Source organism: Nannobrachium achirus (assembly GCF_963921795.1).
Source record: "Nannobrachium achirus genome assembly, chromosome: 17".
NCBI classification, from domain to species: Eukaryota; Metazoa; Chordata; class Actinopteri; order Myctophiformes; family Myctophidae; genus Nannobrachium; species Nannobrachium achirus.
In genome coordinates, this window is record NC_137824.1 from 18382275 (window position 1) to 18401078 (window position 18804).

The following is an 18804-nucleotide window of genomic DNA, read 5'->3' on the forward strand; positions in this document are numbered from 1 at the left end:
CAGGCTTATAGAACCAAAAAAACAACAACTGGAGAAGACAAATACACAATCACAACAAACCACCGTAGAGGTTTGGATCACATGGAAAGCTTTTCCACAGTCATCGCCCAGTGTGTGTTACCTGTTTGATTACATCATCAAAGTGTCCAGTGTGATGTCATCTTTGTCCAGTGTGTTACCTATGTTTGTTGTAACCTGGCGCAAGGCTCTTCACACCGGGGGGGGGGGGGGGCTGGTTTTTATTCAGAACTGACCTAAATGAGTGCACTCTAACCTAACGCGGACCTGTTTGTGTAGGCAGATGGGCGGGCGCGGTGAGTCTCTCCGCGAGTCTCTCCGCGAGTCTCCGGCCAATAGCATGTGTTCTCCTCCCCCCTCCCCCCTCTGCTCCTCTGCTCAGCGCAGAGAACGCTGCTGCGTCATGACATCAACACATTCGGTGTGACGTTCTCTGCACTCTGATTGGTTAGGGAAATTCTACACTTCCTACAACAGTGATCATAACGCGATCGCCCAGGCTTCTTTTTCTTCCAATCGCCTAAAGAAGTCTGGGTTTCCGAGGCTAATGTGAGTGTGACGTGTTCTAGAACAGTGGTTCTCAACCTTTTCAGACCGCGACCCCCAAAATGATCATAGGCTATTTTAACTGGTTACCCCTCCCATCCTGACGAGCACTAAGAGTTGAGGTATTACATATGGTATAACACGGTTCTATTGTGAAAATAGCAGTTCCACATGCTCACAACGCCTCGCATTGGGTGTTGTGAGCATGTAGATCGTCTATTTTCACAATTTCTGCCTCTATTATTTGACAACTTGGCCAATGTTTAATTTGTCATTTTAGACGTATTAAAAAGTCCTTAAATTGTCACTTTAGAAATGTGCATAAACCGTCTCAATATAATTTGGGGACCCGACCCACAGGTTGAGAACCATTGTTCTAGAAAGTGGTTTCTGGTTACTCACTGCCACGTTGTTTTTTTATTCCCCCACCCGAATGCCGAATGGATCCGATTAGTCTAGTCTCGCCAGTCGCACTACTAGTTGGGATAAAACATGGATATAGGCCTACCAAACGATTACTACACCATCATTAAACAAAAGGATTATACAGAGTCCGACGCCCCCTGGCCGAGGGGAATCATTCAGGGAAGCAGCGCTCTTGGTTTCTTTCCACACTTGTTTCCGTCTGCCTGGTGACGCGCAAAGTTGATCCCTAGAACCGATCAGAAAACTGTAAAAAGTGAGTTGATGCCCAGACTTGTGTTTGTGACATCACTATCCGGTGTGATGTCATTACTGTCCAGTATGATGTCATCACCATCCACGTGTCCACTGTCCACACACACAGACACACCCACCCACACACACACACACACACACACACACACACACACACACACACACACACACACACACACACACACACACACACACACACAGAAACACGGAAATATACACACCAGGCCACCACATCACATGACCAAGACAGCTTCAGTCTCGGTCCAGGATACTGACTGACGCTCCCGTTTGGCTAGTGAATGGCGAACTGTGTCTAGAAGGGGGTTAGTAAACAGTCATAGCACTATGCGTCCTCTAGGTGGCCTCTAATGGCTCTTTTCCACTATGAAGGGTTAGAGGTCCGGAACCGTCCAGAACCCTTGAAGTTCTATGATGGTCCGTTTTGTTTTACGTTTTCCATTGCAACCCGATCCACCCCGGAAGGGGAAGGTACGTCATGAAAGAAGTCATTAAAAAAAGCGGAAACAGACGATCTGCAAGCTCACTACGCGTCGCGTTGTGACACGTTTTCAGCTTGTAGATCGCTGGTATAAGTATAAGTTCTGGGCTGTGGGTTCCCAGGCCTCAGGGTTAGTAGTACCACCTCCTGCGCAGCGCCCAAACATAGGGAACTGTATCTGAAACCCAGCCGTATAGCGTCAGGGAAACACATCCTGAAGTTCTTGTAGTTGAGAAAGAATAAAAAGGCCTTGAGTCTCGGGTTTGAATCCCAGAGTCTCTGGGTGAACCCCCGGGCTCCTTTAACACTGGCTGGTCTTCTCTTTGCAGATGAATTTGTCCTGGAGCGCGCCGCCCTGCTTCTCCCTGCCGGGGGCGCTCTTTTCCTTGGCGGTGCTCTTCTTCTTCTTGCTGCTGCTGCTGACGTGACTCTGCAGGTGGCGCTGTCGCTCCACGCTGTGCCACATGCCGTAGCCGAAATAGATCAGGAAGCCTGGTGGGCCAAAGAACAGTTACTACCCTCAATATATCCATATGGAAGACAATTACCAACATTACTTAAAGGGGCAGACCACCCATTTTCAATATTGAACTATGTCATTAATATACCTTAGAGGAGTTGTGTGGAAATAGAAAAAAGTCCCCCCCCTTCTGTGTTGCCTAGAACTGGAGGATTGATTTTGGGGTTTGTATTGTCATTTGGGTGGGATGTCATCAAGTTGTACTTTACAATACAAACCCCCAAATCAATCCTCCAGTTCTAGGCAACACAGAAGGGGGGAACTTTTTTTTTAATTCCACAAAAGGTATATTAATGACATGGTTCAATATTGAAAATGGGTGGTCTTCCCCTTTAACAGAACATTTTATCACCTCTTTTTCTGTGTCTCAAATATGTTCACGTCAAGGACCGCGACAGCGATGGTACGCAACATAGGTCACCCATAGGGCATTTCAGACCAAGGGTAACCTCGCGTCACCAGGCTTTCTCGGGGGAAAGCCTGGTATTCGTTTACAACGGGCCGTTTGATCCGGTCTAGGCGGAAACCACAAGCAGAAGAAGCGGTGTCGCTTTGTTTTGGTTCCCCCCGTTTGTTTCCCCAATCCCTATTAAAATGCTCGAGTAGCCTAGTGTAGTCTTGCCAGTCGCTACGAGTTGGACTAAAAGATGCATGTACCAAACAAATTTTCCAAAAGCAAAACTACGCAGCATCAAGGGGTTTATTAGGTAGGCCCTAAAAGTATGTCCTTGAGTGCAGGGGAATTATTTTGGGCTAAACTGTTTCCGGTTTGATAGTTCCGGCCAAAGTGTAGTCTAGGACTACAACATGACGTAGAGTGGTTTCCGCTCCCGACCGGATCAAACCCCGAAAAGTGAAGTGATCCCAGGCTAGACCAAGGGGTATGCTGTAGGAGGGGTGTGGCTGTGGTGGCTAGCTTGATTGATTGACAAGCTCCCAACCATTTATTGACCCAATCCCCTGCTCTGTCCCAGCCAATAGCATTTATTTTCCGTTTCAGGACAGGATGTAGGAAAGATGGCGGATTTGAGATCAATGCAAAATAGGCTTCATTTAGAGTCTATGGGTGAAACGATGTCCATTCATTTTTAAGGTCTGTGGTTGGGACCCACGCGTGGCACAGGGCATTTCCACACCACTCACACTGACATCCACACTGAGAAAAAGACCACTCACCCACTGCCATCCACACAGAGAAGCGTATCCATGTGTCTCCACTGAGCTGCACCATCAGGTAAATGTTGACAAACACACTCAGGATGGGCAGGAACGGCAAGAGGGGAACCTGTGTGGGTCGGTGTATGGATAAAATACAGTATATATTATCATCACAATAAGATATATCGTTTACATGTTAAAACATGTTCATATATTTTCAAACATTTCAAAAATAGTGGAAATAGCAGATCTACAAGGTCACACGCGTTGTGAGCTTGTAGATCGGCTATTTCCACACTGATTGTTCTTTTTTAACTCATACAGTGCCTATCCCGAACTAGTTCGGGATAATTTGGACCTTATTAACGTCCTGGGTGCCTATCCCGAACTAGTTCGGCTTTTTAAAAAAAAAAAATTGTAGAGCTCATTTTCTCTGTTCCATGCATATCCATGAGGTGTGCAAGGTTTAATCATGGCTAAATCGCCGAAAATAGGGCTTCTAAAATGCTTGGTAGCCAATAGCTAACTTCAAGCTAACTTCATCCTGTTCCTGTACATGCACAAAGGAAAGTGTTCAGGCGCATCATGGCTGCGCACGGCTTGTGCATATACCAGCGTATCTCTATGGTGAATTCTATGGCCATTGGGCGCCCTCTAGTGGTGAAAGCTGGCACTGAAAGCGTTTTAAGTGTAAAGTTGTCAAATATGTCAGCCTTCAAAACCTACAAGCCAAACAGAAAGGTAATTGCCAACGGCAAAAACAATTAAATCGTTAATCGCAATTATCTGAGTGACAATTAATTGTCATGTGAAATGTCGTAATCATAACAGCCCTGACTGAGAGGTGTGGCAGTAGGCAGCCAGTGTACGCACCATGAAGGAGACCTTCTTCATGGTCTGAGGCTGCCTGCAGATGAGGCCAACACAGCCGCTGAAGATGCTCACACACACCCCCAACGCTGCCAGGATCCACGCCTCCAGACCCAGGATACAGCTGCCATGATACGTGGTCAGATAGCTGATCACACACACCGCCGTCACTGTGGAAGGTTAGCATCCATACAGTACACGTTGGATCAAGGGACACGCTGTGGGTTTGTAGATGTAGGCTATTTTTACAAAATATATTTAGTGTAGAGCACTTGAAAGCCGCCCACTTGAGAATATTTTAAGCTGTTAAGTGGTGGGTCTTTCACATTTTATATTATTATTTTTCCAATTATTATTGAGGGCCCACTTGCAATAGCCTCTCAGCCCACTAGTGGGCCCGGCCCCACAGGTTGAGAACTACTGATGTAGAGTGAAAAAGAAGGAGACCTAAAATAGATCCCTGGTGGGACTCCAGTCAAATACATATAATAGTTTTAAGGGCTAACCACTTAAACCGTGCAGCTATTGTGAGGAAAGCTTTCACAGAAAACAGCAGATCCACAATGCTCACAATGTGTTGCGTTGTGAACTTTCAACACACTGTGAGCTGAGCTTGTCGGTCGGCTATTTTCAGCGAAAACTTTCCGCGCAATAACAGAAATTGTCACGGTCCGCTCCTAAGGACCGTGACTTTGTCAGTATTTTTGGATAGTATTTGCAATGCTTTGAAAGCCTCTCTATTGTAAGATGTGTATTTGAATGTACGTTATCTACAGTAAGTAGCCTTGGGAGTTTAGAGGCGTTCACCAGTCCAGTCCTTAGGACCGTGACTTTGTCTAGTCTACTGGTATTTGTACTTTAACCTGTGTGTCCCTGTTCTGTATTAATCTTGTATTATGATCGTTGATGATTTCCTTGTGTACCTTTATTTTGTTGTATTGCTCCCAGTGTTTCCTGTCTGTCTAGTTTCTGTTACCTGCCTTGTCTCACCAGTGATTAGCCAATGTTTTGCACCTGTGCCTAGTTAGTCCAAGTCTATATATGTGCCCCTGTGTTTTCAGTTCCTTGTCAGTTCGTTGTCGTATTTTGATGTGGTGAGACCTGTGATCCTTGACCCTGTGTATTTCTAGTCTTTGAACTTTTTGTATTACCTGCCCTTAGTTTTCCCAGTTTAGTTTGTCCCTGTTGCTTGTATTTCTTGCGTCGTGTTAATAAAAACCCCAGCATCTTCATTATTCTGCCTGAGACTGTTGTGTCTGCACCTGAGTCCTACACCTCCGTTTTCCACACCTTGACACATATTAAGTGGTTAAGGATGCTTGGGGGTGAATGTATCCTTTCACTTGTACATATTTTGTTCTGATTGTATCGTATTGTATTGTGTACTAGGCCCTAGGGCATTCACCAAATATTCGAATATCAAAGTCACTATTCGACGTTGTTCAGCGAAGTCGAATATTTGCTTTATTTTTTATTTTTTTATTGTTTTCTCTTTACAAAATATATAAATTAGTTTATAAAGATTGGCGAAATAGGAATTCATAAGAATGAGTTGTCAATGCCCCTGGTGGATGAATTTGTTAATGCTCTATACCAGGGGTTCTCAAACCTTTTTAGGCCGAGACCCCCAAAATAAACATATTTGAACTGGGTACCCCACCCTGACAAGCACTTGGAATTGTAGGTATTACATTTAATGTGACTCGGTTCCCCAGATAAATATTGTGAAAATAGCAGATCTTGTTGCGAGGCGTTGTGAGCATGTCGACTATTTTCACAATGTTCGCCTCTTGCTGACTTAATATTTGACAGTTTGGCCAGTCCTGTCGAATATTCGACTATTCGAATACTTTGAGGTTGAATAATTCTAATACTAAAAATTACTATTCGTGAATGCCCTATTGTGTACACGCTTTGAGGTTGAATAATTCTAATACTAAAAATTACTATTCGTGAATGCCCTATTGTGTACACTTCTGCTGTGTCAAAGTAAAACCTATGTTTTCTCATAACAATAAAGCCCTTTGAATTGAATTGAATTGAATTGAAAATTGGATGTTGCGTACCCAGCACGCAGACGAGGTAGTTGACCAGAGAGGAGGAGTGTTCTGACGGCGCGAGGGGCGGGTGGAGGATGGACTGAAGGGCGGAGCCTTCCTCCTTCATCATGTTGAGGTGCGACTCGGACTCCGTCAGGTCCGACTCGCGCACGCCAGAGGCCAGGAAGTCCTTCTCTCCGTTGCAGCTCCGCTTCTCCACGCCGGGGACGTCTGGCTGATACCTGCAGGTACATGAAGTACATCATGTTCTTTGAGACAAACATACGGCTATTTCTGGGCATGGCTGAATCCTCCTTCGCTTCTCCGAGTGGAACGACACAGCCAGGGGCGTCACAAGGGGGGGAGAAAGTGGGTCTGAGTTACTAGTCTAGGGCCACCGGCGCCTAATCGGTTATTTCCGGTTATAAACTAGGGGGTTTTCATGATTCTGAATCCATTGCAAACATCCGTTTTGCATAAAAAAACATTCATTGGGCTAAAACGGCCACCACAAAAGTGTGAAAAGTGATGACTCATCACTTTTCATCACTAAACCATAGTCTTGTAGGGCAGTTTTTTAGCCCAAGGAATGTTTTTTTGCAAAACAGATGCTTGCAATGGATTCAGAATCATGAAAACCCCCTAGTTTGACCAGTTATATGCTACTTAAAGCAGATTATTTTTTGTTTTTTTCCCCTGTAATGTAAAGTTAATGGGACACCAATTGCATTGCACATTATGGCAGTACCATGGGGTGCCCATCTTGGCACCCATCTTAAAATGATTAAGTATGTTATGGACAACATCCGTGCCAAATGTGGCGAATTTGCGAGAATCTAAACCAAAATATCCCTGGGGCCCCCGACTATAATGAACTACTGTCAACCTCCAAGACACATGAGGGGGGCTGCGGGAGGGGGGGCCGGGCTCCCCCGACCGGCAGATGTGGGGGAGCCATTGCTCCCCTTTGCTCCATTAACCAGGCGCCAGTGACTAGGGCCCAAGGTGGAGGGGCCTTAATTATATTATACTTTAGCTATTGAAAGTGTCGCGCTGCGAGCTTGTCAATCTGCTATTTTTGAAAAGTTGTGAAGATGTTTGCAAATCTTGGAATATATGTATTTTTTAAGCATGTTCTTTAAACGTTTGTAACTCAAATTATATTCAAATATTCAAATGTACACGATTTGTCAATAGCAGCCGTTTTAGAACAAACATTCTAAAACGGCTAGTTCCATTCCTTGATTCTGATTGGCTGGTTTCCCTTAATTGCTGTGGTATACGAGACTATAACCTACACCTTGAATCAGTTTATATCAATCCCAGGTGCGTTATTTCTTTCCACAGTGTTCCACAGTGCACCAACTATCTGCACCTGTGTTGATGGCAACAAAAAGCTGGGAACTACTTTCTTGTAGCTGGGAACTTTCTTGCAGACCTTGTAGTGAATTATTAGTGAAATAGTGAATAAAACAGTTTTAATTGGTACATGTCTATGACTTTTCATGTTGCCATATTGTAACCGTTTTAGAAAAGCAATAAGCCACGCGAGACATGTGGTTACCTGTATTTTATAATGGCTGAGAGGGTTGGAGACACTTGGCTTCGTCTCGTGTCTCACCACGCCTCTCAGCCGTTATAAAATACCAGGTAACCACATGCCTCTTGCCGTGGCTTATTGCTTCATGTGACTTCCATAGGGAATGAATTGGACTCCACCCTCCCCCTCATCCCCCAAGGAGAAGCGCAGGAGAGGTGCTCCAACAACAGCGTGTAGGAAGCCAGAGAGTGTGCATCTGTGACCACAAGTGAGTAAAGATCTATGTTTTATGACAGGGGTCTTCAACGTTTTCAGGCCAGGGACAACTTAATTGAGAGAGAGATGAACCAGGGACCTCCATAACCTGCTTCCATATAGTTTCATCATTTGACAGCACAATCATCAGTGTATTTTGGATTCATGTCAATTTGAGATATTTAACCACTTGAACTGTCAATAGGCTACTTAAAAAAACTTGAATTTTCACTCTGTACTTAGTCGGCTCTTTTTCCCCTCTACACCAAAGGTCTTTGCCGAAAATAGCAGATCTACAAGCTCACAACGCCTCGCAGCGTGAGGCGTTGTGAGCTTGTAGATCTGCTATTTTTGGCTAAAGTTCTCCGAATATGGACGTTAGGGTTCAAGTGTTTAATATTAAAAAAAGGACAAAAAAAAAATGTTTCTATCACTCAAAGATTTGGAGGACCCCCTGTAGTAACTCTGAGGACCCCCTAGGGGTCCCGGACCCCCTGTTGAAGACTCCTGTTTTATGATGTTTATTTCGATTTGGTTGAATTATATAAGATTACTGTTGATCAATGCTGCATGATGGTTGACCAATTTGTTACTGTTTGTGTTTCTGTTCCTGTTCCTGTACTGATATAGATTTTTTTTTAATGTTATTTTCATGTAGAACCACACACTGTCTGACCCCTGTAAACTGTGTCAGGCAGCATTAGCAGCCAAGTTGTCCAGACGGCTATACGCCAGCCCCCTGGGCCCCTAATAAAGTTGTTTTTATCACGCGACTTCGAGGGCCTAGAAAAGCGCTATAAAAGCTGTATGTATTATTGCTATCATCACCATTATATGGGCCAGAAATGTCATATCTGCCCATCCCTAGAATATTAGAGTCCCATGTAAACGCAGTGACACACAGAGATGTGCTGTTGAGCGGAGGTTAAACCGGGTCAGCTCGTAAACATGTCCACAGGAACCTTGGCTGTGGTCAGCATTGCAGACAGAACAGAGTAACAGACACGTGGGTCTATCTCTCCCAGAGGTGGAGCCACAAGGGTGGAGGGGCCTGGAATTATTTTATACTTTAGCTATTGAAAAATAGCAGATCTACAAGCTCACAACGCGGCACCGAGTGCCGCGCTGCGAACATGTAGATCTGCTATTTTTGAAAAGTCATGAAAATGTGTGCAAATCTTTGAATATATATGTATTTTTTTTAAGCGAACATTTTGCTTCTGGGGGGTCCCCTGGAACTAAATATTTTTAGGCACTCGGTGCGGCGCGGTGAGCTTGTAGATCTGCTATTTTTCAATACTTAAAGCACACAATAAAGCGTAATAATGCGTTCCCAGTTCCCCATATGAAGAACATTCATGGGAGGCCCGCAGTGAATTATTGTACCCAGGGCCCAGCATTTGGTGGACACCCCCGGGTGGAGCAAATACAGGCATTAGCGCCGTGGAAAGCACCTCAGCCCGGACACAGAGAGAGCATTGAGCACCGTTGCGTCACAAAACATGATGCAATAGAGCAACGCAATAAACTCATTGTGTTTATTGTGTTTATTAATTCAGAAAGCGCTTTCACTTCTTTTTTTGGACCCGTATAATTTAAGTTATTTAAAACGACGACGCAGTCATCCGAAGGAATAAAAGTGTCTTCAGGGCCAAGGACCCCTTAGCTGAGAGAAAGGCAAAGCAGGGACCCCCTGACATAATATTATGTTGCATATTATTGTTATTTTATTTTATTTGATGAGAGGCGTTTAAAGCTGGTTCATGTATCCACCACTGGAATGAGCACGCGCACACACACATTATCAAAAAAATATATAAAAAAAATACGATATCACGATAATCAAAATCCAGTAGCCTGGGGCGGAACATTTGCCAAAAAATTGCAGATCTACAAGCTCACAACAGTGTCGCAATGCAACACGTTGTGAGCTTGTAGATCGGCTATTTTTTGGCAAAGACATTTGATAGAGTGAAAAAAGACAAATCAAATACCTATAATATTATAAGAACCTTTTACCAATTATAGAGGGTTTAAGTGGTAGCGGATATGCAGCTCTGCAAATAAAAGGTGAATTAATTGATCCCAGTGCATGACGGAGGACGATATCACGATGAATTAAATCTCCACGATACGATTATCGTGAGTGTTTTTTTTTATCACGATAAACGATAATATCGCGTATCGTCCCATCCCTAACACACACACACACACACACTCACACACACTAGGGCATTCAGGAATAGCAATTTTTAGCATTCTAATTATTCAACCTCAAAGTATTCGAATAGTCGAATATTCGACAGGACTGACCAAACTGTCAAATATTAAGTAAGCAAGAGGCAAACATTGTGAAAATGCACAATATTTGGGGGGATCCCCAGTTCAAATATGTTTATTTTGGGGGTCACGGCATAAAAATGTTTGAGAAGCCCTTGTATAGAGCATTAACAAATTCATCCACCAGAGGCATTGACAACTCATTCTTATGACTTCCTATCTAGCCAAGCTTTATAAACTATATCTTTTTTAAAGAGAAAACAAAAAAAAATAAAAAAATAAGCGAATATTCGACTTCGTTGAACATCGTCGAATAGTGACTTTGATATTCGAATATTTGAATATTTGGTGAATGCCCTAACACACACACACACACACACACACACACACACACACACACACACACACACACACACACACACACACACACACACACACACACACACATTGACCCACCTGAGGATGAGCACGCACACGGCGACCAGAGAGTAGGCCAGCAGCGTTCCAATAGACATCATGTCCACCAGAGCTTTCAGGTCAAACAGGAAAGCCATAATGGCTGCAGGCGAGCGGGGGAGAAAATACAACGTTTAGCACACAACATCATTTGGCTGTGAAAATGCATTATCACGTGTGTTAAACACATCACATAATTTCACAAATTACGGATAATAAAAATGTAACATGAATGGGGTAATTTCATCTCACATATCGTCACTGTCCGGCAGAAACCTTGTATCTCCAAGTTTCAAATGTATACGTTTTTACTTTTTTCATAAAGTAAAGCCCTGCTTCACCATACAAGACTGTTGCACAAGACTAGAGAAAATAGCTGATCTACAAGCACACAACGGGTCGCGGTGCGAGGCGTTGTGTGCTTGTAGATCGGCTATTTTCACTAGTTTAATTAATTTTTAAAATGATAAATACAAAACGAACGATTTTGGATATACAATGTTTCCACTCGAAAACGACGATATACTGTATGATGACACAACAATTAATAATCAGAATTACCATTTTCTTTTTAATTGATTATTGATGTATCCACTGAAGTAGCGTCCATTCAAACTAAAGGATTACTCATCCCTATATTCATGATGTAGCTGGTGATAGATTATACATCGTCTTGGTTTATTGCGTGTTGTTTTCGGGTTGAATTTGGAAACCTTGTATCTCTACATTTCAAATGGGTTTTTTGTGGTTTTGTGGAAACTGGCCAATCTACCAGCTCACAGTGTGTTGCATCGTGGCGCATTGTGAGCTTTGTAGATGTCAGTGGGTTTAAAAGAGTATTGAACCAATTAAAATGTAACTTATGACAAAAAAATCAATCCATTGGAACACAGGTTCTGTTTTTCCATTTATTGGAAAGTAAGGCTTTGGACATACAAGGTTTCCATCCAACAGCGAGGATACAGTATGTAAAACATATCGTCGTTGTCGGGCAGAAACCTCGTAACTCCACGTTTCAAATTTGTATGTTCTTTCACAAAGTAAAGCCCTGCTTCGTCATACAAGGACGTCGCACAAAAGTAGTGAAAACAGACGATCTACAAGCGCACAACGGCGTTGTGCGCTTGTAGATCGGCTGTTTCACTGGTTTAAATAATTTTTAAAATGAAAAATGCGAAGCGAACGGTTTTGGACATACAAGGTTTTCACCCAGCAACGACGATATGTAACATTGAGGTTACACTATGTCAGTGGATTCACCGCACACACACACACACACTTTGCACCAGGTGCACAGTCATTAGATTGCATACAGACGTGTTGTTACACACGAGAAAAACATTCCCAGGGGCGTTTTGTGAAAACTGTTTTCTATCTCCACACCTGACAACCAGCACGCTTCAAACACTCACACCAGTCCTGTGTCCACTAGTGTAACAACCCTGTGGAGAGAGCGACCCCTCTAGGCCGCAGTTTCCCACAGTCTTTCATCTCTCGGGACCTAAAAGGTACATTTATCTGTTTCTCCCTGGGACCCAAACTTACAGAAATTCATGATGAATTAAACCACTTAAGCCCTATTAAAAAAAAGAAAAAAAAAGAAGAAAGTGGGGGGGAAAAGCAGATCTAAAAGTGGCTATTTTCGCATATAAAAAGAATCCGGCCTGAGTAGACAACCTGGCCTGCCGGAGACCTCTGCTCTGAAGAGCACACTTTTCAAATTTAGTTTTCTGTTTCCCAAATTCTTTTGAATTTTTTCTTTCTCCCCAGTAAATCTATTTGGTAGGAAACGTAAGCAATGGGATATTAAAAAGCGTGTCCGCAACCACTGCTCGAACACTCAACCCCGCAACCCCCTCCCTCCCCCATCACACACACTCCCCTGTCGTTAGCACCTGCTAACATCAAAGTGAGGGTCAGACCACTGTGGATCCAGTGGGTCATCCGGCCCCTCCGGACCGGATCCCCTCTCCTCATCACTGCAGCGTGACCACATGATCCCCTCTCCTCAACATGATCCCCCTGCAAATGTTTCATCTCAGAGCCGTCAGGCAGAAACCCCTCATCTCCTCCTTCTAACAACACTTTATATATTTATTTATGTTCGTTCGTAAATTAAAGGCCTACTTTATCACACTATAGCGTCTCGCATCGTGAGGCCTTGTGAGTGTCTAGATCGGCTTTATTTATTCAATTTGTACATTGAAATAAGGAGATAAGACTAGGTTTCTTCCAGACTGCGTAGAAGATTATGGAAAACAGACTTGATATCGCCGGCTTTGATTACAAGTTGATTTGGAAACACCGTCACCAGGTTTGTCATGCAGTCGATCACCTTCACACAACAGCCACAAATCAAAGACAAAACCCAGGAGAATCAGAGACATTACCCTGTTACAACCAGCTGGCACACGTAGTAGCTCTTTTCGACTATACAAAGTCAGTTAACGCGGAACCTTCTAGGAACCTGTAACTTCCCCAGAACCCTTGAAGTTCTGCGTTTATGTCTTCTTGATTATAACCACAACCAGGAGGTATAGGTCAAAGGTCATGATAAAAGGCGTCGCGACATGCTGCGACCAGAGATGTTCCGATACCAATGCGTAACAAAAGAGATCTAGGAATAAATAATTCCATTAATACAATTATTGTTAAAGTGCAGCTACAAGTTAGTCAAATAATAATGTAAATTGTACAACTGAAGCATTTACAATACCAAATAAATGTTTACTGTAAATGAAATAACATCATGTGACAAATGACTTGGTATAAGAACGGCAGAGAGTGGTACCCGCCGATACCGATAACAGCATTTTAGGCAGCATTGTCAGCTTTTCTGATATTCGTATATTGGCAGGCTATATTGGAACAACTCTAGTTGCGACGCATTGCTCACAACGTGTTTCTCACAACAGAAAGATTACAATTAGAGAGATAATTTGAAACAGAGCCGTATAGCATAAGGAAACAAACCCAGCATGCGCTGCATGTCACGGTTCACTTAATAGTTCTTGTAGTCGAAAAGAGCCTTTTTCTTTATTTTTATTTTTTTGTCCTGACCTCGGTGAGTTCTTACCCGCTGTGGTGCCAGCCACCATGGTGGCTGCCACGGGCGACTGCCGCTTACTCACTTTCGACATAAAAGTGAACACAATGCCATCTCTGGCCATGGCAAAGAGAATGCGGGGCAGAGGGAACATGGAGCCCAACAGGCTGGTGAAGAAGATGGGTCAACGTTAAAAAAAGAAAGAACAAATACACTTTTTTTTGCCTAATTAATGCCCTGTAGCACGATGGCGCCACATGCGGAAAACGGCAGACCCACGCATTGTCAGCTTTTGCGTCTGCTGTTTTCCGCATGCGACGCCGCCGTGCGACCAAGTGTGAATCGGGCTTTTACACTGCACACCGACACAACTGTGAGAGAGCAAAGTACACGACACGTGACACGTGAAAACCCTTAATTGACATATAACAACCTCCCAACTCTTTGACGGAATTCGAGGATGGTCAAAAGCTGTCTGGAATAATGGGAACAACAGGAGCTGAACCGCTATACTTGGCGGTTCGGCCGGTTGCACGGTGAGTAGGGATGGGTATCGTTCACCTTTGAATCGATACGATACCTTTTTCGATACCTGGGAATCGATACGATACCCTTTTCGATACCATTTTTGATCACACTGTGTGGCGGAGCGGAGAGTATAGACTTTGGATAATCATCATAATAATAAACATTATAGGCTATTGTCGGCTATTTTCCACAGTAACGAGTGTAGCCTACTAAAGCAGTCATTAAACTCTCAGTAGCCCAACTGTTACAGATGTGACCGGCCAGGGGTGCGTTCAAGAGTATCGAAACGAGGTATCATTCGTTTTTACGTGAACCGATACTCGATAGTATCGTCGTCATGCGATCGATACCATTAAAAGTATCGCAGACGATACCCATCCCTACTCCTAACTTTTTGACGGAATGCGAAGATGGTCAAAAGGTGTCTGGAATAATGGGAACCACAGAAGCTGAATGAACCGCTGAACTAGGCGGTTCGGCCGGTTGCACGGTGAGACTTGAGGTCTTTCACAGTTGATTGGTGGACAAAGAACAGAGCAGCAGTGATGCGATTGGACGTTTTATATATAACCCCCGCAGTCATCTCACCTGCGACTACACCGGAGCTCATTGTGGCAATGAGCGGGGTCTTGGTCCTAGTATTGATTGTGGCTAAGGCATTGAAAAGAATCCCGTCCCGGGCCATAGCATAGATTACACGAGGCGTGGGGAAACTGGAGCCCAGCAGACTGCATTTAGACACAGATACAGCAAAACACATGCAGCACCCAGTTAGTCCAAAGCCCACGAAGTGTACAAACAACACACGCACACATGCACACAGCTAGGGGTGGGCGATATGGTGATAATTATCATTGAGACGACGATACAGTGTGTCCACGATATGCCTTTTCAGAGGTATCGTATATATCGTGATACAATGAGGGAGCCTTGTAAATACAGAGATTCATTGCAGAAATCAATTTAAACCTGCATTTTGGTCAAAATCATCAGTTCTCAAACTTTAAAATGTCAAGGTCTCTCTCCACTTACCTCTGACAGTATACAAATGAAACCAAATAGACCCGTAAGGGTCCATTTGGTTTCATTTGTATACTGTCAGAGTTATATACTTGTAAGGTTCAATTTAGACCTCCCAAAAGGAACCAGGAGAGTCTAGTTTTTGTCAAGTAACTTGAAAAATAACCATAAAAAAGAATCGTGATAAAATCGTGTATGGTGATACAGCATGGGAAAATATTGTGATATTGTATTTTTCCATATCGCCCACCCCTACACACAGCACGCACGCACGCATACTACTCACGCATGTACAGACACACCCACGCATGTACACGCGCACCCACGCACGCACACACACACACACACACACAGTATAATCATAGTCAAGAGTGTCTTTCTTTTCTGTAGGCTGTATTCCCTCATGAGACCAGGCCAAACATCACCTTCTTAACATGATTTTACACATGGTTTGCATGCTGAAAATAGCTGATCTACTAGCTCACAACACGTTGCAGAGTGTGTGTAGATCTGCTATTTTCAGACAACCAAGCAGAACCAAAAATAAAATGAATTGTCTTTTTAGTTCTACTGGAACTCTCCTCCACTAGTCCCTCCCTAACATTTTAATCTAGTTTTTATTTGTTGATGAAATTCTGGCTGGTGAAGTGATTATGTTTTCCTGGTGAAACTGCACGGGGAGCCTCCAGAAACAGAAAGACAGAATCACATCATGCATGTTTTGAGACACTGCCAGCTCTGATTCTTTACAGGCATTCGTCATCACCGCATTTATCATTTATCGTCATTCGTCATCGTTTATAGAGCCGAGCAGATGTCTCAAAACAAAGACACCGAAGGTTTGCACCCACCGCTTCAAGCAAGAGAGAACAGAGAATCAATCCAATGCTGAGAGATACATACAAATAGACTCACAATTACTGGCGGCAGCTCCTTCACAATTATCACCCATTTCAATATAATCTACCGATGTAAGCGTACGACCAACGACCAATCCCATTGTCTCAACACATTTGAACCACTTTCAACCAGGTGTCCTTATTTTGTGCATGCGATTATAGATTAAACAATTTTGCTTGTAGATCTGCTATTTCTTGAAACAGTTATTGAAAGTGTTCACCTACCGTAAACATGACAAAAAATAGAGATGCCCTGTTGAAAGTGGTTCACCACTTAAAGTCTTAAACCCTTATATATTTAGTTATACTTGACCGGGGTACCGTTATCAGGGCTCTATAGTTGGTCCACTCCTTTATGGGGGCACATTAGCCAAAAAATAATCTACAAGCTCGGGACGTGTCGCGTCGCTATGCGTTCTGAGCTTGCAGATCATCCATTTTTGACTAAGAGATTTTTGGTATGAACAGAAAAAAGAGGTCCATGTACAACAAGACAAGACGAATCTGCCAGTGCGCAGTGATATTAGTCTGGCCATGCCAGGCTAATGAGGCCATCACAGAGCCAGCACAGGTCAGGTACATCTAACACAGGGTTTAAGTGGTTTACGGTGGCGAGCAGACACGTAGATCTAATATAGAACATGGTGGATCGTTTTCTTTACCTGGTGGACAGGGCACACAGCGAGCCCACGGCCACCACGTACTTGGCGGGCGCCCAGCCCACGTACTCGAAGGCCATGGGCAGCGGGCTCTTCTCGTCCAGCAGGTAGTAGGGCATCATGAGGGTGAGCGCCGCCGACACGCCGAAGTACGCCAGGAAGCACACGGTCAGCGACACCACGATGCCGATGGGGATGGCCTTCTGCGGGTTCCTCACCTCTTCGCCTGTAACGCCAGAATAGTGTTGTAGTACTCAAGTCAATTTTCATTGACTCATGGTCTCGGTCTTGCCTATGATTTTACTCAGTCTTGACTCGGTCTAGAACTAAGGAACTTCCCCCACCGAGTCCACTCGAGTCAAGAGTCACTACAATGCAATGAAATAATTACACATATTATGAGGAGCCCATTCACATTAATATTATACTTTAAGAGAGTTTATTAGCTTGAAATCCCCCTCGACGATGTCGTTTCTGAACTGTCCACAGCCCACGCATGAGGCGTTAAACGCACCAATGAGACACGGCGTGTGTATAAATGGTGTCATCTTACAATGAGCATTTAGTGAGGACCAATCATGTGAAGATACGGTTGAAAATGGGCGGAGTTGCTCCCCCTATCTCATTAGCAACCTGCAGGAATCGGTAAATGGCACTGGTTCGACAGGAATCCATGTGAACTAACAGCACACCTGTGGTTGCGATGCAGTCGAATCCCACAAAGGCGTAGAAGCAGGTGGCGGCTCCGGCCAGCGTCCCAGCGAAGCCGTGCGGCATGAAGCCTCCCGATCCGTAATCACTTGTCACATTGACCGTCGCTGACAGGTTCCTGGAATACCACAAGTAGCAGCACCACAATATAAAAAACACAAGCAGAATAAAGACCTGCATTTAAACTTTGACACAGAACCCCTAAGGCTTTTTGCGTTATCCTTTTAGCGATTGCTAAAGTTTGCGAAGTATTGCGAAGTATTCAATCTATCAATCAAATGTACAAAAGTATTAACATGAAAATATCGTCGCTGTCGAGCAGAAACCTCTGATCTCCATATTTTAAAGATGCAGTGCCATGATTTTTTTCTCCCCTAAATATGATGATCACGTATTATGATTATTAGGAGGAAGAACTTTTCAAAAAAAGTGTACAGAAAGAGTTAAAATTGTGTTTTTGTGTGGCCACAGCTGCCACACCCACCAATTCATGAGGTATGCCTGGTTGTCAGGTGGGTGGCATTTTCTTCCGAGCGCCTAATGAAGCCTGGGTTTCCGAGGCTAGGTGGGTGGTGACCCAGCTGAAGTTAGCCACACCCACAGTGTTGGGTGAATGGTAAAAGGGGAGGGGATGATTATATGATGTCATTTAATCTGTGTTATTCGACTGGGCCTTTTGACTAAGAGGCTTTCAGCTTTCAGGAAGTAAACACAAATACACGGGGAAGACACATCTGCACATTATAACCACACCGGTGGCCTATTCGAATAATGTTAACTTCATAGACATGAATGCCCTACTTGATCATACTAGCGTCACACAAGATCTACACGGTACTTTTGACGTTTTAGAATTTGAATCCTTCAAAGTAACAGTTTTGGACTTGTGAGGTTTAGACACGACAGAGACGATACTTACAGTATGCCTACCAAATTAAAAGGACCATTTCCCCCCCCAAAAAATGTCAAAACGTCTTTTTCTAAAACAGCCTATCTATAGCATACCGCATTGCGACGAGAGTAAGAGAAACGTGATTCAGCAATATTGTGCTGTCCCGCCCAACCCCCTGGTCCCCGTCCCT

At 43.8% G+C, this 18804-nt stretch overlaps 1 protein-coding gene and 1 long non-coding RNA gene across 2 annotated transcripts in view; both read right to left on the reverse strand.

The window, feature by feature from the left end:
- Nucleotides 1-231: 231 nt before the first annotated feature.
- The window catches only part of LOC308301613, a 418458-nt gene continuing 399885 nt past the window's right edge, over nt 232-18804 (reverse strand). The window contains exon 2 of the long non-coding RNA XR_013962899.1: nt 232-269. This is a non-coding gene — a long non-coding RNA (uncharacterized lncRNA). The remainder of the gene's footprint in view (nt 270-18804) is intronic.
- slc7a2 (solute carrier family 7 member 2) overlaps nt 232-18804 on the reverse strand; it is a 37387-nt gene continuing 18814 nt past the window's right edge. Inside the window, exons 6-13 of the mRNA XM_080745648.1 lie at nt 17704-17840; nt 17015-17237; nt 13936-14072; nt 10860-10962; nt 6356-6570; nt 4293-4459; nt 3438-3546; nt 232-2233 (exon numbers count right to left, since the gene is read on the reverse strand). Of these exons, the coding sequence (XP_080601774.1) occupies nt 2043-2233; nt 3438-3546; nt 4293-4459; nt 6356-6570; nt 10860-10962; nt 13936-14072; nt 17015-17237; nt 17704-17840 (1282 nt within the window). The 3' untranslated portion in view covers nt 232-2042. The remainder of the gene's footprint in view (nt 2234-3437; nt 3547-4292; nt 4460-6355; nt 6571-10859; nt 10963-13935; nt 14073-17014; nt 17238-17703; nt 17841-18804) is intronic.